The 27,948-nt window shown below is 37.3% G+C and overlaps 2 protein-coding genes across 2 annotated transcripts; one reads left to right on the forward strand and one right to left on the reverse strand.

The window, feature by feature from the left end:
• Positions 1–520: 520 nt before the first annotated feature.
• Positions 521–16,338, forward strand: LOC139142962 (organic cation transporter protein-like). Its single transcript, XM_070713157.1, has 11 exons — positions 521–830; positions 869–945; positions 1,881–1,984; positions 7,921–8,075; positions 8,595–8,763; positions 10,154–10,304; positions 10,852–10,931; positions 11,939–12,156; positions 12,550–12,661; positions 14,175–14,384; positions 14,908–16,338. The coding sequence occupies exons 1-11, from the start codon at positions 521–523 to the stop codon at positions 15,101–15,103; spliced, it is 1,782 nt and encodes a 593-aa protein (XP_070569258.1). The 3' UTR covers positions 15,104–16,338.
• Positions 16,339–17,205: 867 nt separating this feature from the next.
• Positions 17,206–27,574, reverse strand: LOC139141833 (organic cation transporter protein-like). The gene is made up of 10 exons (XM_070711519.1): positions 27,072–27,574; positions 25,252–25,355; positions 23,491–23,645; positions 22,673–22,841; positions 22,170–22,305; positions 21,479–21,579; positions 20,752–20,969; positions 19,827–19,944; positions 18,882–19,091; positions 17,206–18,313 (listed from the first exon to the last, which is right to left on the reverse strand). Exons 1-10 carry the CDS (start codon positions 27,495–27,497, stop codon positions 18,157–18,159), a joined length of 1,794 nt encoding a protein of 597 aa, XP_070567620.1. The 5' UTR covers positions 27,498–27,574; the 3' UTR covers positions 17,206–18,156.
• Between the last annotated feature and the right edge of the window lie 374 nt (positions 27,575–27,948).

Below are 27,948 nucleotides of genomic sequence, written 5' to 3' on the forward strand. Positions count from 1 at the left end.
AATGTTGGACAGGGGGAGGTCACACTTCAGACACAAGGATAGCGGAGGGTCACATTTTACAGTACAGGTATGCACTGAATTCCCCCGAGCCCATCCCCTTGTAAAAACTGAGGGCTCCCTACAGCCAAGAAATTGGCTAGAGAGCAGGTTTAGTTCACAGACTGAGACAGATTTGATAAGCTAAACCAACGATAAATAGCTTGACCAAACCAGTGTGTCAGTGGTTGCAAGTATTATTTATTCTTTAAGCTGACACATGTTATTTTTATTGCTCTTTGAGCGAATGAAACCTGGACTAGTATTGTTTTCAAAATGGTTTACAGTCTGCATATTGAACAACCACTATCTTATGGACATATTATCTCTAATGGAGATAATATGACTGTACATAGTTCTTTTCATAGAAAATTTAATTATTCATTAAGTGGTGGCGCGAGATGTTCATTCTGCAACATTTCACTCCAACAATATTCTCTCAAGACACAAGCTTTTACCCAAATCATCCGTCAAAGTCGGAATCATGTTGAAATTCGACGACATTTTGAAGTACCTTGGGGACTTCGGGCCGTACCAGAAAAAAATCTACTTTCTGGTTTGCTTGGTTGGAATTGGTGCGGCCATGCATGCTTTTTCTCAAGTGTTCTTGGTGGCAGAAACTGATCACTGGTGTTACGTCCCCGAACTGGCAAAGTACGAGACAAATTGTACAGGCGAACACGTGTATGATACTTGTCTAGAAACCGTTAAAAATTTCAGCATTCCACTTGAAGACGTCACTGATGGATGTGATGATACGCCAGTTTACAGTAATTGTTACCGATATTATATCAGTGACATCGACTTTACTCCTGGCAAAGACATCACCAAGTATACCAATACAACGATAAATGTGACCATGGATGGCGGTATGACCGTTCTCAATATAAGTCAACCGTATTTCAGGAGGTGGGTGGTTTTTTTTTTATTTGTATGTAAATAAAGTGTGGTCCTTCTCTGAAAAGTATATACAAACATCAAGAGTACATTTTGTTAAACAGGCTCTATGAATGTAATGTGCAATGTTTTTCTTGACATCAGATATTATATTTTTGTCAGGATTATAATTCACCATAAGCTTATGCATCTACAACTACACGATTGCTCTCGCATATTGCGTTAGTTGTGAGGAGATTGTATTTAAACGTTTTAGCGGAAAAGAAAGAATATTTTTATTATTGAATCATGTTATAATTATTACTGAAAAGAAATTGCTGAATTACTGAGAAAATATATGTAAAGGACAAAATTAAAAAAAATTGCGCAAACATCTGGGAATGTTCACGATCTACTTAAAAAAACATAATAGATTACTTGCCAGAATTCAAACAATTGAAGACACGTATGACTCTAAAGGAGATTAAATAGAATCTGCCTGCTTTGAGACAAAACTAATAACGACAAGATAAGCGATTGTCCCATTCATTAAGTAAAATACCTTTGGTGTAGCACATTTTACGGAAGTTGAGTCCAACAATAACGTGATTACCGTACATGATGCGCAGCATATACAGTCAAAGTACAGTACACAAGCCTGATTTGTGCGAAAGTTAACCCTAAGGCTTATTAATTCTCTTACCAGACCCATTCGATAGGATGTAAATCTTGAGGAATTTTCGTAGGTATGCAGCATCCCGTTATTTTAATATCACATGTGATATAATGTTTGAGACGTTTCCTCAACAAACAGTTGCATCGGTAATTTATCTCAGGGTCAATATTAGCTTGTAGCATTTTCCGCAGCCACAGCTCCTATGGCTCTTTATACAACCCACTCACTTGATCAACATCGTGTACGAAAGAAGCACCACCATAAAGGCTTAATTACTTTGATTTCGTACTAGTTTGATCTGGTGTGCGACCGATATTATCTTGGAGCACTCACTTCTTCCATGTATATGGTAGGCAGACTTCTCGGAGCAGTCCTTTTTGGTGCCCTCTCAGACAAGTAAGTACATATTTGGCATTTGCGTATTGCCCTAATTATTTGTGACACAGATCTGATGATGATGTAATGTTGAATTACAATGGGTGTTGGACCAATTTTGATAACATATAAAGATAATTTGAGTGTTTGTAGAAATATACACGAACACCCTTTTTCAGACACGAAAACCCCCTCATACTTTATATTTTCAACAAGCAGGGAATCTTAAATTCGGTATAGTAGCAACAGATCACTCGAGAGATAAGGGAAATATATATTAGTGGCAGAAAAGCTATTTTTATATTCATGACAGATTTTATTTTTAATCAAAAATTCGATACTACTGAAATTTAAAATATTATTTGACACTTCAGTATATGAGGGAAAACAGGACAATTTTTCATATTCTCATTCTGAAATGGTAGGAGTCAAAAGACTGACATTCAAAAAAGTGATGAAGATCATGATAAGCAAAACTGAAATGACTCTTATTCACAATGTAAGAATTTCATTGCAAAACATATTTTTCATTTAATTAAAAAGCCTTTAATCAACATGAAGTGAAAATTGTTGGCCCGGCTACAAAGCCAACACGGCAGAAAACAACCGGCGCATGGCCCAAGGGCTGTACTTGCAACTGAAATGTGACCCAGCCAAAGAGGAGTTCAATCGTTTTGATATGTTGAAAACGGGTCGGAAAAAGAAGCCAAAAATCAGGTTATTTGCACAAATTTGCACAAATTTACTCTTCTTTATCATCTGATTGCTTGTCATGGTAAAGGTGAACCCAACCAATATTTAAATCTTTCATTAACAAAGTAATGAAGATTGAATGAATCTTTACAAAAAGTGATTTCGAGCAAAACACGATCTGTTGTGTACAAGGCCAACATAAGCTGACACAATGTATCATATTTGGTTCAAGTTTTGTGGCATTGGAAAGCTGCTGATTTCGATCTAAGACCAAAGGGGTACAAGACATCATCAGTCATAGCTAGAAAGTAAAACAATTAATAAATTTACGATTTTGAATACTGTAAATAAAAATAAATGTTTCTTTCCTTACTTACAAATTAAAGTACCCTACTTCACTCGAATCCTGAATGATGATCAGTTTTCATGCCACCTAACCTGTACTTTGTTCCCACAGGTCAAATTATGAAAACCTTTACACACCAGATGTGATTTAAGATTTGATAGCAGCGTCTACGAAATTTAATCACAAATACCCAAAAACCCTAAAACGTACCGCCTAATTTCATTTCAACTAACCGTCCTAGAGATACCACATCTTTTTGTATGCATCCTACGCGATGACCACCTTCTTCAAACATAGATTCGCGTATCTCATTTTGGAAGCTATCGGACCATGAAGTTGCATTACACTATAGGGAAAAAGTGCGTGACTAGAGCGAGAAACTGACGCTTTCTCGCAATCGGTGAGAATCTGTTCTTATTCTCACCGCTGTCGGTGAGAAAATTTTAATCTCCACTGGAGATTGGTGAGAAATGCACTCCTTGGCGAGAATCAAGTGTGAGAACAAATTCTCACCGGTGAAAATGGAAATTCTCACTAAGTACAGCGAGAATTGAAATTCACTGGCGAGAATCATCAAGACTCGCCGTTCGGAGTCTTTATGATTCTCGCCAATGAACAGCAATCTTGATGATCTCGCCAGTGAATTTCAATTCTCGCTGTACTTAGTGAGAATTTCCATTTTCACCGGTGAGAATTTGTTCTCACACTTGATTCTCGCCAAGGAGTGCATTTCTCGAAAATCTCCAGTGGAGATTAAAATTTTCTCACCGACAGCGGTGAGAATAAGAACAGATTCTCACCGATTGCGAGAAAGCGTCAGTTTCTCGCTCTAGTCACGCGCTTTTTCCCTATAGTGTTATGACATAGCTTACGCTACGAACAGGCAAATCCATATGAATAAATTACTATCAGTCGTGAACCCTACCCTCAAGATCTATACCCTGACTACGTTTTCAGGTCAACTTTGGTCAATCTGACTTACAAGTGTAAACATGGCTTGTCGTTGTGCTTCCATTGATCTGCGGTACCACTGCGTAGTAAGTTTGGAAATAGGAGTCGCGTCCTTTTTTCATAGCATTTAAAGTGTTGCTCGATTGATATCTAAAAATGATAACCGTGTCACAAAACCGACCGGTACCAGTGTTTGTAGGTACAACATGTAGTTTCATATTTCAAGTGTATTTTCATAATGGCCAAACAGGCACTATTATTTTACAGTGTTATAGAGGTTTTTACTTTTCCCCGACTAGAAGTCTTGTGGTTCAAGATGACGACACCATGTATTCACAAAATGGCGGCTGCTGTCTGCCAAATTTTGTCTCGCAAATCTTGTTCTATTAACACAAATACTTGTTTTAATGTAGTTTAAGTGGGTTTGAGAAATGGGTCATTAGGGGAAAGTCCATTGAACGAGACTAACAACCTCGTGGTGTCCAAAATGGCGGGTTCAAACTTCGAGCAGACTTTGGCTTCATTGGCAGTCAACGTGTGAGAGATGGTTGGCCTTGACATCACCATACAATCCGACAGATGCATGTCGGTCTGTAGTATTATAGAGCTCTGTAAAGTATATATTTAAATCTCAACTCCCGTGCATGTAGACCTGGATTTATCGCTAATTTAATATTGATACAGTTTTTTCCGTTCGTATCACACATAGACACATTGTTCCTCTGACAAATCACTGCCTTTAGGCGTTTGACAAAATCATAACCAAGAGCCATGAGATTTTTTCTGACTATCTCATGAATTATTGCCAATTATTACATGAACTAGCCCGAATCGCCACCTGTGTGACGTAGAACAGGACGTATTAAAAATTACCCCTATTCTACCCATCCACTGGAACTTATTTCCTGCATTAAGGGAGCCTTCAGAAATTACAAGGGGGTGGGCCGGGGGAATTGGGGGAGGGTCACTTTTTAGAAAACAGTTCAAGGGGAGGGTCACTTTTTATAAACCTATCTTGGGGAGGGTCACTTTTGACAGAAGCTGATTTTATGGCCAAAACTTTGATTGTCCGTGTGATATTTCCTGAATAGGAAATCACCAACAAAATACGTACACATTATCCACAAGTTTCACAAGCAAAGAAGATGCAGTGGTATCCTACATTAAACACCTTGAACAGTTAAAACTGATAAAAGACAAGAGACAAAAACATATGCAACAGGTGGAAAAGTGTATATCAATTATCAAATGTACATAAATGTAAAGATATTGTCAGTTTTATACTGGAAAAAATTGTGCATAGTTTTCTCATAGACTACCATATACAGTAAATCAACTTTTCAGTGAAATTCCACAATCAAATTTCTTGCACAACCATGGACTTAAGCTTGTAACACTCTCGTCTAATCAAGAACAATAATGTAAATAATCAAGCATACATAAATGCACAGATTTATCTAATTTTGTACTGAAAAAAAAATTATTCATAGTTTCATCATAGACCGCCATGCATAATGAATCGACATTTCGGTGAAATTCCAAAATCAAATTTCTTACACAACCATAGACTTGTAACCACTCTAGTCTAATCAAGAACATTAATATCAATAATCAAAAGTACACAAATGCAAAGATTTACCTAGTTTTGGTTGGAAAAAATAATATTAATAATCAAGAATACACAAATGCAAAGATTTACCCATTTTTGTATTGAAAAAACTTCATAGTTTCATCATAGACACCATGGATACTGAACCAACTTTTTAGATGAAATTCAGAAATCAATTTCTTGTACACAAATGCATATTTTACTTCCCAATAGAAGCAAAGTACATTTAAATACATTATCAAACATATATATATACAGATATAGGATGTTTTGTGGGGAAAAACTGTCAATAATTTGCCTGATAGACTCAATGTATTATGATCTGATATTTTTGGATAAGGCACTAAATCAGCCACATCTTGCCTTCTTATAGTTGCACAAAATATGGTGACCCTCCCTCAAATGTGTGAAATACATATCTCTTCCCTCCAAAAACACCAGCCCTCCCCTCTGTAATTTGTCCCTAACATATTATGTAAATTAGCTGATACTGTTTCAGTTATTCTTGGGGAGAATACCGCAGTGGTACGGGGTGTCAAGTTTTAGAATGTCGGACAAGGGGGAGGGTCACATTTTAGACAGGAGGATAGGGGGAGGGTCACGTTTTACAGTACAGGTGTGTGCGAAATTCCCCCACCCTCCTTGTAATTACTGAAGGCTACCTAATACCGTTCATATATACATGCACGCCGCCACGCGACCTTTTCGTGCTCAGACCAATAATGCGCGATTGAGGCCGTGCTCTCATTACGAAAGGGTCATGCGATAAATTGAGACATGGAAACATGCAAGCCATGTCAAACGAAATTTCGACTCGTTTAAGCCTTGGCTGTTTCCAAGATTAGAATAGGGGTACCGTCGCGGCTCCAGTTGTATGGCTCAATATTGAAGGCGTCGTACCTACTTGGCGATAAACCCGAACGCTACACCACAACGTAAGTTCAACTGAATAAAAAGTACCGTATGGTGTTCGGGAAAGCTACATAGAAACCACGAAAAATCCTATCATTCGACGAACAACGATAATTTTGCTTCATCCCAAAAAATTACGTAAATGCCCAATCAGAATCGAACCTGCAGCATAGGGCTGTAGTAAAGGCATGCAGCTGACAGCTGTATAGCCTAATCTCTGCTGTGTGCAGCGCTGTGGATGTATTATCGAAAGTTGACTCGGACAACAGAATAGAGTTTCCGTCAAGTGTCAAAGTTTAGAGGTATCTACATGGCGAGATATGTGTCACTGCAAAGATCAAAGTCCGCAAGATGTAAACATTGCGACCAGGATTGCCATCTTGCAGAATTTGAACACGCGCAGGCTCTCACTAAAAAGAAAAACTCTCTACTTTAGACATAAAGAACACGATTAGAACTAATTTGGGAGAATTGGATGTTGATATTTTTCAAGTCTCTCAAAAGTTTTGGGTGCCCTATAGCTGAATGTTGCAATATTACAAATTACTCAAAAAAACCAAGTGCATTATCCAAACAGAAAAGCAGATGTATGAGTTTACATTTGCAGATTAAACCCCATTAGTTCACTATTCAGTTATCCCAAATTTGATCCAATCCTGTTAAAGGCAATAGACCATACTTACACCTCCTGTCGTTCGTGCATGAACTGGTCACAAACTATTATTATAAGCGTCGCTTTGCTTGCATTGCTTTGCTTGCATTGCTTAAGGCATGTACCGAATAGCGCTCCTTCACTCAGGTAGTTCAGCAATCTCAACATGTTACATATAATAATTTCTATCAAACATTTACAACGTTGTAAAATCTTAAATCATAGACTATAGCTATGTTCAAATTGATTCAGCATGCTATATAGCAAGTTTTGTTTGGTACCAGATGCAATCATTTATTGAACTCAACACCAACAATTTTACTCTAGATACACTGTACGATGGCATGCCTCATCAGAAAGGTGATAACCGGTCTTACATGTTAACTACTTAGTCTATCGTGTCACCCGAGAAGCCTTGACATGCCTATTAGACACAAAAGTGATAATTTCTGTCTACTCAGAATTATATGTACTCATTTAAAATCCTCATACTTCGTTATTAGTATATATAACTGTTTACGGTTATCACTGAATATTGACTACATACGTAAATTACAGCATCCAAAACAGCCCGGCTTAATTCGTTGGTGCTTTGCAGTATAAAATAACTCCGGCATCGCTATGATCGGCCGCAATGTACAAGCCCTTTACAAAATACAAGGCATTCCGTCTTTTTGCGCTTCCTCATTCAATGAAGACTGAACAGAGAGTAAATTATTGATAAATCACTATTATTCTTCTAAGTCACTTGAGTAACATCGTTACAATCACCTAAATTCTCCTCTCAATTGCAGGATTGGTCGCTTGCCAACGTTACTTATAACTTTAATTACACTATGTGGGTCTGGCGTTGCCTGTGCATTCTCACCCAACATCATTGCCTTCTCCGCCTTCCGTTTAATAATTGGCGCCGCAACGACCGGTTCCTTTCTCGTAGCCTTTGTTATCGGTAAGTCAAAAGTATCATTCAGGTTATTTTAAAGAAATTGAAGATCTCAACAACAGAAGGTAAAAACATAGCATTGTTGTACATCCCTATACATCGCATATTATATATTGTATATTGCTATTCACAAGTGATAACGGCACCCTAAAGACACAATGAACGGCTACATAACTCGAACTTCTTCCTAAATGGCAGCGGTTTTTTGCAGACAACGAGTAGCCTCATTTCAAGATTTTAATCTACTATTATTTTACTACTTATGACATAATATGTATGTATGTATGTATGTATGTATGTATGTATGTATGTATGTATGTATGTATATGTAAGTAAAGTACTGCAATGTTATATACTGCAATGTAACACACTGCCATGTAACAAACAAAACTAAGTTCGTTTTTTATTGCCATTTTGCTTGCATTTGCGTGTATAAACGTACAATTAAACGTGTGTATGTGGTATATGAGATGCATACAATCGTGAATTGTGTACTTCTCTTCGACTCAAATATTTCTGCTACAGTTACAGAACTTGTAGGCCCCTCAAAGCGCGTCTTTGCGGGAATGGTTACACAATTTTACTTCAGTGCTGGCTATATGGTCTTCGCCGGCTTGGCATACTTCATCCGAGACTGGTGGATACTTCAAATAGTTATTAGTGCTCCATATGTCATATTAATTTTGATGTATTGGTTGTAAGTATTTTGTTATAAATTGTGTTCAGCTCCCACAATCCACCAATTTAATTATTAATCTTCACGGCCCTGATACGGATTTTGCGGACCCGGGTTGTAAGGCGGACGGGTCCGAGAGTACGACTGCACGTACGCCGTATGACCGAGATTTGCAAAGCTTTTATCATATATCTTATGGAATGATAAATATGTGGTTAAAAATATTATGCAAAGATTTAGAGATAGAAATACATGCGAAATCAACAGTTATCGGCATTTTTGTAATTTTTTCGGAAGGGCGAAAGCCACATCCTGTCGCGCTGATATCATAATGACGTCATAAATTTACCTATAGAACTTGCATAACAACGAACGTAAAACTAACAAGGATGAGGCGTGAATCGAGGTGTGAGAAGAATGGCGTGGTGTAACTTATCGTAAATTACATTACACTGGCAGCGAGATGGGATCAACAGTAAAAACTTCGATCGAAAGAAATATTGCTACAGTGTCAATAAGTTTGTGAGGATTTTGCAATTGAAATGACCGTGTACTTGAAGCTGGTCGAAGGGTGACGGTCGCGGCTAGGCTTAGCTTATCATCTGCATGATCGCACTGCACTCGTTCTGAATTATCTTCAGTTCACTTTCAAATCTTTCAAAAACGCAGACATCATAGCATGCTTAGTTAACACTGGATTTTAATAGAAAACCCTGAGAAATATCACCCGATTTCACTAACTTCACTGTCGCCCGTACCGTACAACCAGAAAGAGGAGACGTTCAAATCTCGCGCTGGCTTTGTTTACGAATGGACCGTTTGCTGAAAGCAACGCGCGTAGTAACCAGAACGAAGCTAGTTATTTGGGCAGTGTGTCTTGGCGTGATACGGCAATTATTATGCAAATGTGAGGGCGTTTTGATTTTGCATAGAATAACACAGGAACGTAGCCCGAAGTATATGATAAGACACGTTGACCTGTGAATACGACGTTCGACAATGGAAACATTAAACATAATATTTTTAAACTAGTATGAAGTAAATTGATGAAGAAACACTAATTCAAAGTGGTGAACATTTTCACTGTACACCGGACAAAAATTCTGCTGTGCTGCTTCTTCGTTGCGAAGACTTGACCATCAGTTACCATCACAACCAACAACGGCGCCAGCGAACATCATATTGGTCGCAAATTAAATATTATTACATAACAAGGTAATAATGACTGAACAGCAAAGAAGAAAATACGTAATATAATTACTCCAGTACATGTACCCGTTTTCTACAGTCTGAGCAACCTGACCCATGCCTAGTGTGATCCCCTTCATCCAGACTCCTACTTGGCAAATGGTATTCCATATTATCCAATTGAATGCAAAACTTCTTAATAGCAATTATATCTCTTAAGGATCCTCCCTGAATCACCAAGATGGCTGCTATCGACGGGCAGAACAGAAAGGGCTCTAAAGGTCATCAGAAAGTTCGAGAAAGGAAACCATGTCATGATACCGGAAAGTGTCTATGACGAAATGAAGGCAAATACAAAAGACGATGAGAAGGTATCTTTGGCCATAACGCGAAAGTTACTTAACTTTCATCTCAAATAGTTTTAATTCATGAACTAATTTTCATCTGCCATAAGAAACAGTATGAATGTAGTCCATTCTCTCAATTTAAAACAAAAAGATGTATTTTGTCTCATCTTAACTAAGCAACCCAGCTCACCTTGAAATTGAAGCTAGCATAGCCATCAAAGGTCAGAAAATTTTTGTCACAACCAGGTATTTACATATTCAAATATAATGAACATTAGACCACGTGATCATAGACGCAATGCAAAGAACTACTGACATCTGGACTACTGGCCACAAAATTGAAAGGTGAAGGCGTTTCTAAGAGAAAAATAATGCTCCAAAGTCGATATCTGACACATAGCAATCTGTAAAACCCAGTAATTGATTGTCACTTTCTAAAGATAAATGTCTTGTCAACCAGTATATCAGGCCTATTTATTTGCTCATATTCATACAGAGAATGTATACAAGTTGCAAGGTGTTCTTTTAATTAACTTACGTCGCATCTATTTAATTACTTTTTTTACGTTAGGAAGCAGAAAATCCAGAAAGGAAGGAAGGTTTCCCAGATATTATGAAATCTCCAACATTGAGGAAGAGAAGTCTCAACTTGTTTGTTGTGAGACATTCTCTGTTATGTAACAAAAAGACCGTTAGAATAAGAAGAACACGCGTGTAACATACTAATATTTGATCTAAATCCCTCTTTCAGTAAAAGTAAGAACGAAAATATCTGAAAAAATTATGATGTGACCTTTCCCAAGCACGTTAAGTTCCTCAAAAATGACTGGTGGAAGTGTAAAATACCGTCATGTTTCAAACAGCAAACTCTACAAGACAAAATCTGAATGGTAACTTATTATCACGCATAAACGATGTTTCCATAGTGAAACCGTCGCCTAAAGGTCTTGTAGATATACTAGCGGTAATCTACATAGACTCCAAAGAAACAATGTATTCCATTTGTCGTGCGGCTGCTTTCAATTATCCGAAATCCCATTGTAGTTTATATGTGCCGAAGTTGGTATCGATATCAATCGATGTAATTTCCCTAAACTGTAATATGTCAATGCTTTGATACACCCAAGAAATACGTACTGCTGTTTTCTGTATTTCAGAGTAATGTTGGTGTCTGTACATATGTCCGTGGTTTTGTGTTGTTGTGTACGTTTTTCAAAGTTCAAACGTTAAAAGGTTCGGCTACTGGTTGCGTGAACGCGTACGTCATGATTTCCTTTGGTGATATCATCAAATTGTATATTCATTTCTGGCGTACACGGAGATGGGCGTTCAAGGATTTTACGCGAAGGATAGTTGTTTTTTTATAACTTATGAACACACATGGCATATTTAGTACTCTATATACATTTAGTACTCTTAAATTTTAAGTGCACATTATAATCTGGATATGTCAAATGACAAGATAGATATGCTAATTTATTTTTTACCACTTTCATGTATGTTTGAGTCAATGTTTTGTACAGTCGTCTTGATGCATTGCATGCGTAAAACGGTGCTCTCAACTTGGCTATTGTCACCGTTGTGACGTGTCTGGTTACTTCTAGAATCGCTTTGTACATGATTGTTCTTACAATTTTTTCCCCTATTCATCAAAACAGGTTTACAAACAGCTTAGTATATTACGGGTTGTCGCTGAATACCTCCAACCTTGCGGGTGATGACTATCTCAACGCTTTTATATCTGCTGCAGTTGAAATTCCAGCCCACGCCTTTGGTTTGTACATAGTTGATACCAAACTTGGTAGACGCTGGTCGCTCTGCGGAACGATGATCATCGGTGGATTGGCTTGTATTTTAACTCTTTTTGCCCCGTCTTGTGAGTCAAATCAAGCAGCTACCTTACCCGAAGTAAACTATTGGCTGGATGTTCACTTTATCAGGAAAATATTCAAACTGTACAATAGCTGATCCACAACACCTATAAAGTGGAAATCTTATAATTGGAAATCTGAAACTTCCAACACAAACTAGTTTCTTCTACACTAATTTTTTGCATATTCGCAAGGTGTGAATTTGTATAAATACATTACCGTTAACGATATCCGGAAGACCATGAAACATCAGGGAGAGGGTTGCTGCTTTTAATTTTATAATTAAATTTTGTCGAGTGCAGAAAATTTGTGTTCACTTGACATTGGTTCACAAGGAATCTTTTCCTCAATGGAAAATATGCAAACATCATGACTAGTGTATTTTGTGTTCCATCAAGGTGAAATGGAATGGATAGGGATTACTCTGGCAATGATAGGAAAGTTTTGCATCACGTGTTCATTTGGAGTCATTTACATCTTTTCTGCCGAGATGTATCCAACGCCTGTGAGGTAATGTGGATAATGATGATAATAATGGTGATGATGGTTATGATTATGATCATTATAATTATGGTGATGTTATGTTGATAATGATATATGATGACGGTGACGACGGAGAATGATGTATTAATGATGATGATTTTCGGTATCAGGTTGTCGATTTTGATGAAATTTTTCTTAATTCCTTTCTTTGATGCTTCGGAGTAGAAAAAGTGCGTGAGTTCATTCAGCTGTGGAATAATTGAAAGATGTACATATTTCTTAAGGCTGCACATTTTAATGATCGCAACAGAGTGTCGAAACACCAAGTATAATATGTATATATCTATAAATCTGATATATATATATATATATATATATATATATATATATATATATATATATATATATATATATATATATATATATATATATATATATGTTCGTTCAGATCAAGCCTTACCTCAAGGGAAATTACAGTGCTTAGTCTCGTTGTCAGATAGAATAGAAAGTGATGCTTTCGGTATAGTTATTCGATAGCACCAACATGAAAGTAAATATTTACAGGCACCGGTTTCTAGGATCAAGTCTGTATTGTCACTTCAGATTTGCGCGCTTACACTAAATTTATATAAAAAACTTTGACACTATCATCGACCAAGAAATTAGGATGGCTATAAGTGCCTTATGAAAACAGACGCTGAGAAAATCATAAAAACGTTACATTTTGAACAATAATCCCCAGTGTAGGCAGGTGTACACTAGATTTTGGTACATCGCGCGACATACAGTATGACCTGTTCATTGAGCTTAACCCTCTGATAAGGTAATTCTTAAAATAAATTAAAAACATATAAAATACCACTTAATGTTTGTTCTATCTCCGATTATCTGAGTGAGCTCTTGTCAATCAGAACGTCGCACGAAAAACCGTAATAGACAAAGTCGTTTAATAATATGTAAGTTACAATTAAATCTAGGTAAAATCAGTGACAAATGTTACATGAGCGTTTAAGAGTGGCATCCGAAATCATTATTACGGAGATGTTAGAAGTAGTTTATGGTCTGCGGGGTTACTTTTAATTTCTCACTGTCACTTAGACAAGTGTGGAAGTGAAAGTGACTGATTGATTGATGATATCAAAAAACCGCTTCCCTAAACGGGACAAAATGTCAGTTATTCAGTTCAAGAGATGATCGCAGACGGTGCAAAATAAAGCTACTTACTTAAGTTATGTACTACGTGTGTGGTAGGGAACAATTACATGGATACTTGAGCAGATGAAATTTAAACTTATTGAACTTAATTTACAGATAGGAATCCAAAATGACTATTAGGCCGCTATGCGAAAATATTACATTCGATATTGGGCATATACCACCAGTACAGTGAGGCCTTCAGGGGGTCACTATAGTGTCTGGCTGAAAACAACAAGCGTCGACGCCGTAAATCTTTCAAACACTAAAGCTTACCATTGTGATGTGTTGCTATTATTCGGTTCATCAATCGTTTCCTTTCTCTTGTATGCCTTCGTCAAAACAGAACCAGTGGTGTTGGAGTGTGCTCTATGTGTGCACGAGTTGGTGGAATATTGGCACCACAGATCTTACTGTTGAGCACATTATGGGAGCCATTAGCTGTAGTGGTTTTTGGAGCTTGTTCAATCAGTGCTGGTCTATTGATTTTGCTCCTACCGGAAACCAGGAATATTAAGTTACCGGAGACAATCGAAGAGGCTGAGCTTGTCAAAAGGTAAGTACTGGATTCATACTATGTTCTTAGTATATAACACAGTTTTAGATAAGTGACTAAATAAAGAAGGTCATAGAAGTGGCATGATATTCGGTCAGGATTAAGGAAAATACTCAGAACAGAAATGCACCATGGGTTGCTGTTAAGATATGATTTCTATCATTTTGTACACTGTATTCAATTCGGTGCTCATTGTGGTGCATGGTTTTGGCGAATGACCCAGATGATTTATTAAGTTCTTAACATTTCAATCATTTCTTTTAATTCCCTCCATGTTCATCAGCGAATAAGATTTCACTTCAATAGTTAAGCCATTCTGGGTATATCAATAACACAATGGGAGATACACTGACAGTCATCGATATATTGTACATGAGTATTTAGAGTATTTTAATAATAATGTGCATTTATAAGCATCAATATACATCAAATATGCTTGAAAGTCTTGTATCAGGAATCAATAAGGTAACTCATCGATTTCAAATAATTTGACACGACATTTAATGTTTCAAATAATGTCTAGACCTACATCAAGGAAAAGAACAGAAATGGGTAAAATGACGGGCAGTGAGAAAGTGGTTGGTTCAAGCAAAGAGAGGTATTTGGTGGAGAAAACACCCGAAGGAAAAGATGATTTACATAATGGCTTAGAAAACCCGACTATCGATGTAACAGACGAACGAGCTGTCGACGCTGCAACTCAGACAAGCGGATTATAAATATTCTCAACTGATATTGTACCAAAGATATTGATATACATCTCGCCTATCATTGAAAATGACAAATGAGACTTACGAAGAATAATTACCTCTGTGAATATTCTCTTGCCGGATATCCACTATCCAGTATACGGCTAGTTTTCAATCGGGTTCGAACCCACAACAGTGTTTGTTTGTTTGTGAGTCCATAAGGAACGCTTTTTTCAATAGTTATCATATCATTTCCGTAACTGGGAAAGGAATTTTAAAATATTAGCCATGGGTCTGTCTCGTTGAAATGAATGTGCAAATGATACCATTTCTCTAATACTAGGAACCGTGATTTGGATATCATTGTGATGTGTTCAAGTTCAAAGATTATTCATTTACTGTTTCATCGGTAGGGCATATCGGTATCTGTGGTACCGCTTTACTTTGTAGTAGATGTAGATGCTTTAAGTCGTAAATGTAAAACACTGATTGATGAATATCTGGTACTTGATGGTACCTTGAGCAAAAAGATTGATTTGAACAGTCACGTGACATATTCTATGAACATATGTGCTCTGACATTTTGTAGGGAAGCCAAACACGTTCTTCAAATGTTCGATCAGGGATGCATGAGCATCGTTAATGTTTTGTTGAAGTCAAATGAGTAAAGAGATAAAATCATTGTTCCTATGTTAGAGATTGTTTAATGATATTCTTGTCTAAAGATGCATGGTATTCTTTTATCAATCACAGTTTATGTCAAGAGTATACATAAGCAAAACCACAAACTTAAGAGGGAGTACAGACGTAGGTCCGCACTAGTTAATAGTAAGAAGGCGCGTAATCGGGGTAGGAGCGATTTGGTAGGTGCAATGCTTTCCATGCAACTGTTAAAGAAAACGTCATTTCATTCCATGGTTGAGCCGGAGGCAGTTTCATTACTTTGAGTGCATGGCTTGAAAAGATTCACGAACATTTGTATTGGCTGCACTTCTATCGATACTTGTATCCTCTCTTTGTCTTTAATTTCTTCTTTTGTGTAGTGAGTATTAGGCGTCCCTAACTTTCTGCTCCACTAAACTCTTTGATAGCTCTCAAATATTCTGCAATGAACAGCACTCTGTCAAAAAGATTTTTTATTTCAATGCCAGGTATAATAATGCTTAATACCGTTTTGATATTCTCAAAAGACATTGCAAGGCCAATTTCATTTAAACTTGACACAAGGTAACATGACGTATAGCTATTACTGTACACCTATGCTTACCAGTCACACGTTTTCATTGGTGCATTATTTTGACTTCAATTCAGATACATCTAATCAAATAAACAAACTTACAGGTGGAAACTGTGTCCTTCAAATTGCTACCAATTTACAAAGTGTGATTTGCATATCCAGTGACCTTTTACCAACTACTTAAAGCCCCAGTGCTGCTAACTTTGGTTTTTTCACTATTTTTATTTTTGTATATCAATTGCAACTTCTTATTCTACTCCCCAAAGAATGTTGAAACACCCTCTATTTAGCTTGTCAACTTAGCGTCTACCGATATATGTGTAAAATGCATTTTTATTGTTTACATTTGAATCCTAGTCCGGACCAGAAGTCAGTTTTCAACAATAACAATGCAGTTTACAACCATAGGGGCTGAGTTGACAAGCTGGATACTGTGTATATCAACATTCTTTGGGGAGAAGAACAAGGAATTATGGTTCACATTCAAAATAAAAATGGTGAAATTACCATCAAAAGTTAGCAGCACTGGGGCTTTAATAGGGACATTACACTGAAAGGACTTAACCAAAGTGGATAACACTTGACAGGTATACGGATTTGACAAAGCTACATTAGAAATGTAAGACATTCGGCATTTTTTGGTCATCCAATTAGTGATTTGCATATTTGCTGATGCCCCACTTAGTAATATTTAATTGGAAGGACTTGACCAAAGTTAATGGAACGGCTATGGATAAAGAATGATACAATATTATAAAAGTAGTGACAGACATTTTGCATTTTCATGTCAGCTTATTGGTAATTTGCATATTTGTTGGACTTTCACAATATGGCAAACAACATTGAAGGCATCAAAGGCAATTATACTTGTACACAATGTGATGATACAATGATATGACTGCAGTGAAGGAATTTATAATTTTCATTTAAGAAAACCTGTCAGACAAATCCTGGATTGAGCGTCATTAATGAAAAGATGATAATTGGCATACTTCCATACTCATTATTAATTAGCTGAACACATGAAAGATGTGTTGTATGTTTCATCGATAGTCGCATTGCGATTCGAAACTCCCAGTCGTGCGAATTGCGTCAATTACTGAAAGCAGTTCTTAGTCCCAGGTTCTCGCACCAGTTCTGGTTGGCATTGACGAAGCTGATTTTAATCCATTGTTGTCCTTTGAAAGTTGTGCACAACTAATCAATTTCCTCAGACCTAAAGCTGATCAAAAGCCTGCCATGTAAAGTTATGCCTGCTTTGGTTTACAGTGTAGCCATTCAAGAGAGTGACAGTTTTTACAAGGAAAACAGTGACCTCACTACTATCCATCTAATTCAGTAAATAACGGCAAACACAGACGAGAGGATCACCTGATGGTGTCCATAATAAAGTGTAGTCACTGGTTGCAGGAACAAAGCCGCTTCCCTTATGTCGTATTCGTATGTCGACAAAATTGAAGTATCCCTTCATAATGGACCACATACTACAATTATTATGGACGCGTTGTACAACGAGATAAGCATATATTTTATATAATGTTAGTAATTATGCCCCCAATTTCTTATGACGTTCTATTGATACGAGGGTATCTGTTCCCAATGTTTCACCATGTGTCCTGACGCTACATAGTACAACAGACTCTGTATAATAATTGGAAACTGATGACAATGATGGGAAACGAAAAAGAATTTTTTTCCTTTACATAATTCGGAACATGTACTGTCGTTCGCTGTGGCTTATACTCCGCAAATTTCTTTGTGTATGCGTAGACAGTAAAGTTGAAGGTTAATAATATTTTGCAAAAATAATCGTTAAGTGTTACTGGAACGCAATCACAACGCACTTTCATTTTTCGATTTTCTCCATTTCAAGGTCAATAAAGCCATTATTGGTCATTCCTTCCTTAGTTTCCATGTCAACTTGTATCTCCTTACTCTTGACGATGCCGTTCGTGTCTTTTTCGTCTATACTCATCGAATTTTCAGCTTGCTTCTTCTTTTTCCTATTATCAAAAAGTAACATCAGTGAGTCAATTACCTCGATGAATCACTCTTATTGGGCGAGAGCTAACGTTGGCTATGCAAAATAGTGACATACCAGCAAATTTAATGATATAATTCGGTGAGTTTATTAAAACGGCGTACACATTATGCCTTTCTTTGAGAAAAGTTTCAGTCAGAGTCTTTAAGTTTTAGGATTGGGCCACGTATTACCCCAAGATCATGCGACCAATTTTATGTCGGTAGGTATTTGTTTTTATCTGTTGTTGTTTGCTGTTTGTTTTTTGTTTGTCTGTTTGTTTTCTGAGTGAGTGTCACATTCCAACCTGAAGGACTAAATATGATTCATTATGGAATTCTTCTGTTTAACAAAAGAATGCAATGAAAAGTCGAAGATAGCGGCAAAAAGTCTTCGCTTTTTCACATGTAAATTTCCCAGGAACGTTAATCGCTTATCAACGGGTATGAATGTTGAATGCCACAATGGCAAGCATTGAAATTACGTTGGCAACTCACATGAATATGGTGACTGTACGTTACAGAGGAAACAATAATTTCGAGACAACTTACTTTCCAAAGGCCTCTCCTTCTTCCAATGTCTCTGGTAACTTTTTGTTCAGCGTTTCCGGGAGCAGTAAAGTCAGCAGGCCTGCTATGACGGCAGTTGAGCCGAATACGACCAATGGTAGGGGCTCCCACAGATTACCTAGTAGTAGCATCTGCGGTGCGAGGATTCCTCCAATACGGGCGCACATTGAAGATATACCCATACCAATGTTCCTGAATGAAATCAAGGAGAACACGAGATACATCCAAATATACTTGAAAGCCTTAAAATAATAACCATTTCAGCGATTTCTTCGTGTTTGAAGTTATTCATACAAACAGTAAAATTATACCTAATGTACCATCATTATGTTGCTATAACAAAATCCGAATGCAATGTTCGACCCCTAATTACAAACCTTATGGTTGTGCGACGATATATTTTATCTTGGCGACGAAGTCATACGTACGAATTCGAGTGTGGGAGTGTCATGTCTTACCCAATAGAACTATCACTCAAAACTCGCCCATTTGATGGTAGGCTTTTTTATCTTATGTCTTCGGTCAGGTTTTTTTATAGTTCTGGGACATATTAAAGTTTTCAAAACAGTGACCTTGATTAAGCGAAAGCCCTGTGGCACTCGCCAGACTTTTGACATGGTGGTTTTTGCTATCCTTGGGGCTTTTGTCGTATAATCAAATTTTGCATATTAAAACGTACAAGGTGTTCAGATAATCGTCATATGAAAGCCGAGGATTGTGACCAATGGCTCCCGATCCCTCGCTTGACATAGCCACCGAATATAGCGTAATTGCCGCACATTGTCGCACCAGTTTTTTAAAGTTTAAATTGAATCCATGCATGTAGCTAATCAGTAATACTTGTCCCATTTTTGTCAGTTACTCTTCAGACAAGCTATAGAAATGTTCAAAGGTTCAAGGAAAATGTTTTTATCGATGGTAACCTACCTGACTGGTGTTGGGTAGAGTTCAGCTGAAAAGACGTAGACGATAGCAAAGGATGCAGAGATAGCGAACTTGCCAGTCATTGATAAAGTAATACCAAGCCATTCCAAACTTGTATCACCTATATAGGAACATGGTGAATCGAATTAGCTTGAGTAGAATTTGATGAGATGCTATCTTTAAAGGAGAAACTCAACTTATTTATGTCTCTAATTAATGTAAAGAGACAGCTGAATTCTTGAGAATGAATTAGATGATGTTGGTTTATGACAATGCTGATTGTCAAATACCACATGTTATCTATCCGTAACGGTCAATTCTGGTGTTTGATAAAATAGTAGTGTCATCGTTTTCTCTCTCTGTGGTGTTTGTAAGGAGGCTGAAGGGTTTCGTGTTCATTACTGTGAGTGTTTCTCAAGACGGCCGTTCACAGGCCCACTTACTCCCCGGATGTTTCCTATTCAAATCAATGCACTGATTTTCACTCACATGGAGGCATGTAATAAAGATAACTTCTAGTATCTCACAACATTGGTCCAAATAGATGAAGACATCGATATTGTCCGTTTAGTATCACATTAGGATATGGTAAGGATAATAGTTGTGATAATGACTCAATGATTTATAACGTTGATGTCACTCGACGGGGATGAGCTGTGACACTTGAGCATCTTTGACATCTAAGTCACATATTTGCATATTCGTTGCAGTGACTGTCAAAAAATATATAAGGGTATGATAGAATTTGGTTCATGGGATATTACAGATGACTCAAAGACTTGCTGTGCACGATCATGTGCAAACAATTTTCCCCATGTCTTCGAAAAAAGGTCGACGATTGGAAAGTGCAGTCGCAATGTTTAAATATCATCCTAATGGTAAATATGATTAGTCGGGGTCAAGGAAGAGAAGTATTCATGAAACTTACATGCCGGTACAAATAATGTGGAGAGGCAAGCTATGCCGCCAACGAGCAGGGTAAGACTGAGGGACCAGCGACGTCCAAGGGGACTGTCCAAGATGAATAACGACATGATATAGGCTGGGACTTCTACGGCTGCTGAGATAAACGCCGCTAAGAAGTCATTACCTCCCAAATTAGAAGTATTCAAGGATAAACCGTAGTAGACGAAACTATTTGTAAACCTAATAATTGTAAGAAAGAAAATGAGAAATACATTAGCGGCGTTGCTCATCAAAATATAAAATATGCTAGTCTTTCCTCCCCGATTCTGCATGCTACCACTCATAAGTACCGGGAGAAAAAATGTGACAAGCTCGAAGGTTGGTGGCGCTGTATATGTTTGACAACCGGCAGAAAGTCATTGTACGCTTCATACTCTCCCGTTTAGCATCCGCCACTGAGTCACCAAACCTATCTGCTTTTAAATCAAATGTGAAAACTTTACTTTTTAAAAATGCTTTTTAACTATTTTTAACCACTTTTGTGGTGTAACTTTGCTTTTTAACTATATTTTGTAATGTATTTTTATTTTTCAGCGTCCTTGTTTACAATTTTTGTGGATACTGACGCTTTATAAATAAATTATTATTATTATTATTACTAATTATTATCATATCGTCTACACATGTAATATTTGTTTCAAAAAATCTATTTTTGAGCTATCACAGTCAGGTATGCAATACATACATACCAATTGTAGAAGATGTTGAAAGACTTTGCTCTCATATTTGGAAGTCGGAACAAATCAACGAAACTTCCTCGATCTGCCTCGACCTCGACCTCGACTTCTTTCTGAAATATCAAGGATGAAAAGAAGAACCAATGAATGACAGAACGCTTTGTCACAGACGGTTTTTGAAGTCGAGAATGCCAGTGGATTATCTGAGTGCTAGAATGCAACAATCACTCACGACTAAACATGAACGATTAACTCGACGACATTAACGCAAGAAATCGGACGATTGGAATGATGATTTCGAAATGCAGGCTGTACATTGATATCAGCTCTTGGCAAGGAAAATGCGAACAGACTAAACAGATAAAGTGATGCATAAGGAAAGTGATGCAGAAGAAAGACTATTTGAATAAATGAATATGTAAATGACTACATAATAATAAGGGATGAAGTAATCAGTGACAGCGAATTAACTAAATTGTAGGTGACCAAACAACTTACAAAATAAACAGGTAAATGCGTGTTCATACTGTAAACGTAAATGTTTCGACGTGTTTGAGCATTTAGACAGCCCCTGTACTTAATTGCACCAAACGGAAAAAACATATGAGTTTAGATTTCTTCCAACTTTCCAAATGCGTTCGTGAAATTGTTTCAATTTGTTAAAAAACTCGGAATATATTCGTAAAGAATAAAATAACAATACTTTTTGTCCACGAATTTCTTCATAAACTTCATCTGGCACGTTGACTCCGTTGTATTTGGCGCACTCTCTGATGACCTTCTCAGCCTTTTCACTTTTACCTTTAGATAGTAACCATCTCGGAGATTCCGGCAGAATACTAGAAATATTCGAAAGTGAAGGCATAAATAAAACAACAAACAGTTTGGTATATCGGTAGTCAGCTTTCCTGTATAGGCCGCGCTGCGAGCCGGAATTTTCAAATGTGAACCGATTTTTTGAAAGTTTTTGAATGAATAACTCTGATGGCTTGATTGAGTTTATGGTTGATTCGAATTCACTGGCACAGTTGACGAGGAAATGAATGTTACTATTCCATAAAACGTTAAATGGGTCAGTTAAAATCACTTTGTTTTGAAAGCTAGCAAGCTATCATTTACATTGTATAACATTAATTGAGAAAACCCGGTAAAGATTTCCCATAAACTGGTTTCAATTGGCCATCAAACGACAGAGAGTATACTTACAACAAGTAGAGTAGGAAGATAACGTTAGGAACTGTGATGACCAACTGTAGCTGCCACCAGTATCGTATAAAGTAAGCCAGAACAGATATCAACATGTAACCAAAACTGAAGAAGAATTCAATGGCGATGCCAGCAAGGGTTCTCTTCGACGGCCCAACCAGCTCAGTTGCTGAAAGGAAATGACAATTTGGGGTTACAGAATGTCATTCAGGGTTAATTAAACAAAGGATCGAGATCTTCACACCGCACAAGTTGACCTAGATAGATAAATGGTATAGAGACAACATTGTAGATTGGTCATGGGCTTCTGGTTTCTTGGGTATACATAGGGTAGGGTGGGGTGGTGGTTTGGGGTGGGTGGGTGCGTGTACTTTGTTTTTCGTTGTTTTGAATAACTTTACAAAACTTTAATCATAAAACAATGGAAATCAAGATAAAAATACAACTACCGAAATGACGCTTGTAATTAGAAATGAAGAGAAACAGCAAATAGGGATGCGAAAATTTAACGAAAAACAAAAGAGATAGTCACTAAAATGAGCACACTATCGAAATTGTTTACGACCCACTAATCACTTTAAGGTCACAGGTGATTTGCATACGATCATGCTAAACTATGCATGATGTGATTGCTTGTTATACAAGACAGATAATAAAAATAACAATACATTGATGATGATGATGATGATGATGATGATGATGATGATGATGATGATGATGATGATGGTGATGGTGGTGGTGGTAGTGGTGGTGGTGGTGGTGGTAGTGGTGAAAATAGTAGTAAATATGTAGTTATGGATTTAAGGATCATTCCTCACCTAGAACAAAGGCGACTAGAAACATTCCGTTGGCAGAGAGTCCCACGAAGAAACGGAAAATGACAAACGCAATGTAGTTTGGCGAAAATGCCACAGCAGTCCCGAAGATGACCATTATCGCCACTGTCATCATTAAAGAAGGAAGTCTACCAAGCCTGTATGAAGAAATATACAATCATGAACAATTTGCAATGCGAAACTTTCCGTAGGATTTCGTATGCCCTACCTTTCCATACAGTAAGCTATTATTGGAGGAGAATTGTACTTTATACTGAATAGTACACCAATCAAAGTCAGACAACATGTCAAATGACAATACTTTGTTTATATTATATCGACGTAGTAAATGTCTAGGTAAGACAGCTAAGTGTTATTAAGTTGCGAGTTAACATTCTCAAATCAACAATGAAACAATATCGTTATGTGCTCTATTCTCGTGGCACTTTTTGACATCGATCGGTAGAAAGTAAATCATTTCGATGAAATGAGTTCATCTTGTTAAAATGACGATGTGGTTACATAAAAATGGAAAACTTTCTTTCTGGCTGGCATTTTCTTAGATAAATGACATCACGATCATAGACAATTATCAATAATGGCTCTAACTGTAAATAATATGTTTATGATTTTTTTCGACATTTTCTCATTATTTTACATTTCCCACTTCTTCTCCCGTGTACGTTTAAAGCCAAAGTGTCGTTTTTGCGAACACGATCCAATGATCTTGTTGACAAATTAAATAAATGCCAGTCGCGGCTACAATGAAATTAATTGGTCATTACAACGTAACACAGTAAAACTCTCGATGAGTTAAGCACCGGGTATTTCGAAATAATTTTAGTAGTAGAGCAAGGATGTACTTTCAAACAGAACAAAAATATCGGAAGATACATAAAAAGTTTCTTCTCTCAATATTCTAAGATTATTATATCATACGCAGTGCATAGTAGTGCAACAAATTCTTACCACACTGCACGTCGTGTGAACCCCATTTGATAGATCAAGAAGAAATCCCGGTTATAGGATCTACACTTGAAATACTCGAATTGAATATGGGAGAGCAATATCTCAATTGAACTCATAATGAATCGCTCTTAAATGAAGCATCACAATCCCTGCAAAATGTTGCCGAGTTGACCTGAAAGAAACTTCAAACACTGCCTTTAAACGCAAATTTAAGCCCGTCTTTGGAAAGAGCTCGCATTTTTATCAATGGGTATTGTACACAAATTAGAGGCGCGTTAGCGAGTTCCTTTGAATCCGGCGTATTGAATTCCATTACCTATAACCTAAGAGGAATTCTCTGGTATTTCGTTCTGATTGCAAATTATGGTATGGCGAAATGAGTACTAGAGTTCGACCTATAAAAAGTCTGCATGTCAGTAATGGCCAGTCTTTTTGCTGACCATTGAAGCTTCGTTCGGATTTTAAGTTCCATGTAAACAGTTAGTTTGCAAAGTGAACATATCGCGATGTGTTTGCAAAGCTAATACCTGACATTGCAACCTACTTCCGGGGGATGAAGACGAAAATAAACCTGTTTTCTGGAATCAAATAAGTGACAACTTTATCAAAAGATACGGCCATTGTCTGTTTTAATCATAAACGAAGACATATTGCCGTTTATGACCTGTACCGCTCCGAACGGGGCATGTGAGAGAGACTTCATCCCATTGTACCACATATAGGGATTCTGTAAGTACACCAATAGATCAAGTGGTCGCCACGATTTATTAAGCAGCAAGTTCATATCGTACTTACATGTCTGAGAGGGCGCCAAACAAAACTGCTCCAACCAGGACACCACACATGTAGATGGACGAAGACAGGGCACCGAGATAATAATCATCACAAACCAAATCAAACTGTAAGGGAACAGATAAGATCTAAGCTTGATTGTGGTAAAAAAAGGCAACACAGAACATAACGTCTATACCTTGATTCGCTGACATCCTCACAAGTATCGTGATTTTGCCACGCACGAGCCCTAAATTGAACCTCGATTAATACTTTATTTTGACATTATTTGGCGAAACAACGATTATAGCGTCATGATTGGATATAACTGATTTTCTTTGAGTCATTCAAATTTACTTTAGGCAAAGTATATTCCCTAGGTAAATAATGTTCAAGATTTACTAACGACCTAGGGGCGTAACATGTTTGGCCACGGAAAGAGGTTAAAGATTTACATGTGGAGAGTAAATGCGTATATAGTTATCATTGACCATGACAAAATTAAAGATTTTTAGCAACAGCTTGTGTGTGACGAGAGAGAGCTGTATTACTTTGGCTGATTTTGGATCGAAAATAAGCAAGCGTACTGTTTACCGCGCCTGTCAAAGTTTCAAAATCAAAGGACACAAAACCATTACTGCCACGTTGACCTTTGACCTACCAGTCTTGATTTCAAAAATACTCTTTACGTAACTGTCGTCGACTGTAAATTTGAAAACTTACATAATGATAGATCAGTTACTTTGTGTAATTTATTTCTTTTTTCAAACATAGTGACAAGGGAACACTTTTCTTAAAATTACTCCAATAGCCTCATAATATCATGATCACTGTCGCAAACAGTAGCATGTTCACTCCAAAGTAACCTTTCTTGATCGGGATCGTTTGATCTCAGTCTGAAGTGAGAAATATGTTTCGCTATCATTGATACTAAATGTAAATCTACCAGTTCAGGCTTTACTCGGTTTAATTTTCCTGCGCTGCAGCCAATTAAGGGACTCAAGCTACGGTAACCTTTGGTTGATATACAGCCTCGTACTCAGTTTATAGTCACCTTCATCTTCAGTTTTTCGCACCTTTCAAACTTTCGTTCATGGGAACTCGCGGGTTCGACAGTTTCATGAGTTTCATATGATGGAACAATGTGAATTGAGTTTGCGCAGTTTCTGGTCTTTTGAAATCTCGCAGTGTATATTTCGGACAGATTTTTATCTCGAAATCATAAAGTTTTGTTATAATTCTAGATCGCTGTTCTGTTTTGCGTTCATCAATTGCGCGTCATTATGGTAACTTTCCCTGAAACACGATGAACTGCCCAATAGACTGTGTGAAATTTGCACTACAAGCAGGTTTTTTTAAACAAAGTTTAGTTCAAAACAAATCTTCTGTTGCTGATATCCTCACGTACACGATTCTAATGGCGCAACAGCGGTATGTCATCGTCAGATTTTGTGCACGACAAAAAAGAAAAAAACAATGACAAGTTCAACAAGTTACGCTTCATATCGTGAATGAAAATGAAATAAGATCGTTTGATATTGACGATACGGTTTACCTGAGGTTTCTGCTACAAAGCTAACTCATGTCTTATATTAGGTAAATATTTTCTGAAGTCAGAATTTTCTTCCGTAAATTGTGTGAGCCGATCGAGCCAGAGTGAACTGAAATGAACTGAAATGGTAACACAGTGGAATATTTAACATTAGGCACTGGTACATACGCACCAGGTAAAATAATTTGAAATATAATAACATATGATATTAAGCTATTTCGGAATCCAAACGATGTTTTTAAGTGTTATGTTGCCGCTCCTACGGAAATTACAAAGACGAAAGTTTGTTTACCTCTTGAAATGCTGTACTTTTGTAAACGGATCGATCATAGTCCCATCCTTCTACGCAGCCTGTAGTGTCATTCTGGGAGGACATATCGATGCCAGGGTAATACGTCAGCCCCGTGGTGTTATATCTCTCACACTGGCTAAATTCTGAAGACAAACCACATGCACCATCATCTTCGACGTATGGGATGGTGTAATTTTTCCACGTTTCATTACATACTTCTTCTGTCACATCGCCACCACAGTACGTGTCGGTGTATTGGTCCACGCCCGATGTGTAGCACCAATGGTCAGTTTCGGCCACCAGAAACACTTGTGAAAACATGTGCATCGCCGGCGCTATGGCCAATAGGCAGATCAAAAGGTAGCATCGTATTTGGTACCGCCCAAATTCACCAAGGTGTTTTAAAACATCGTCAAATTGTACCATTTTTGTACAATTCGTCAGCGGTGGCAGGTGTAAAAGATGCGTGTGTTCTCCTTATCACCTTCTCTGGGTATATTGAGTAACACACTACATACAATCTACCTACATCTGTAATCTTAAGGTCGGAGGTCATACGTAAACGTTATCAAATAGTAAACAGCAACACTTGTTAAATCTATGACCAAAAGATATAATTCTTTCTTTCTTCAGACTGACTTATCTTTCTCAAGGACAGACACGATTAAACGGTGCTTTGGAAAGATTATCATATAATTTACCAAATGATGAAAACTTGTGTTTTGTTTCTTCTGTTTCGTCTTGACTCTTGTTATCTAGCCTGGTGCAACCTATTTTATGTACTCCTGGTTCGAATTACATTGAAGTAGATTACATGACTGTATTTCCCGAGACCAATGTTTTTCTATGATTTTGACATGTTACAAACGCAGTTTAA

This window comes from Ptychodera flava, chromosome 10 (assembly GCF_041260155.1).
Source record: "Ptychodera flava strain L36383 chromosome 10, AS_Pfla_20210202, whole genome shotgun sequence".
NCBI classification, from domain to species: domain Eukaryota; kingdom Metazoa; phylum Hemichordata; class Enteropneusta; family Ptychoderidae; genus Ptychodera; species Ptychodera flava.

Coding starts and splice junctions, on each gene's coding strand:
- LOC139142962 (XM_070713157.1), top strand. CDS start 521: ATGTTGAAATTCGACGACATTTTGAAGTACCTTGGGGACTTCGGGCCG. Junction 831..868: donor TTGTTACCGATATTATATCA/GTGACATCGACT, acceptor GACATCACCAAG/TATACCAATACAACGATAAA. Junction 14,385..14,907: donor GAGGCTGAGCTTGTCAAAAG/GTAAGTACTGGA, acceptor AATAATGTCTAG/ACCTACATCAAGGAAAAGAA.
- LOC139141833 (XM_070711519.1), bottom strand. CDS start 27,497: ATGGTACAATTTGACGATGTTTTAAAACACCTTGGTGAATTTGGGCGG. Junction 22,306..22,672: donor ATCTTCCTACTCTACTTGTT/GTAAGTATACTC, acceptor GAATATTTCTAG/TATTCTGCCGGAATCTCCGA. Junction 21,580..22,169: donor AAGAAATTCGTGGACAAAAA/GTATTGTTATTT, acceptor TTGATATTTCAG/AAAGAAGTCGAGGTCGAGGT.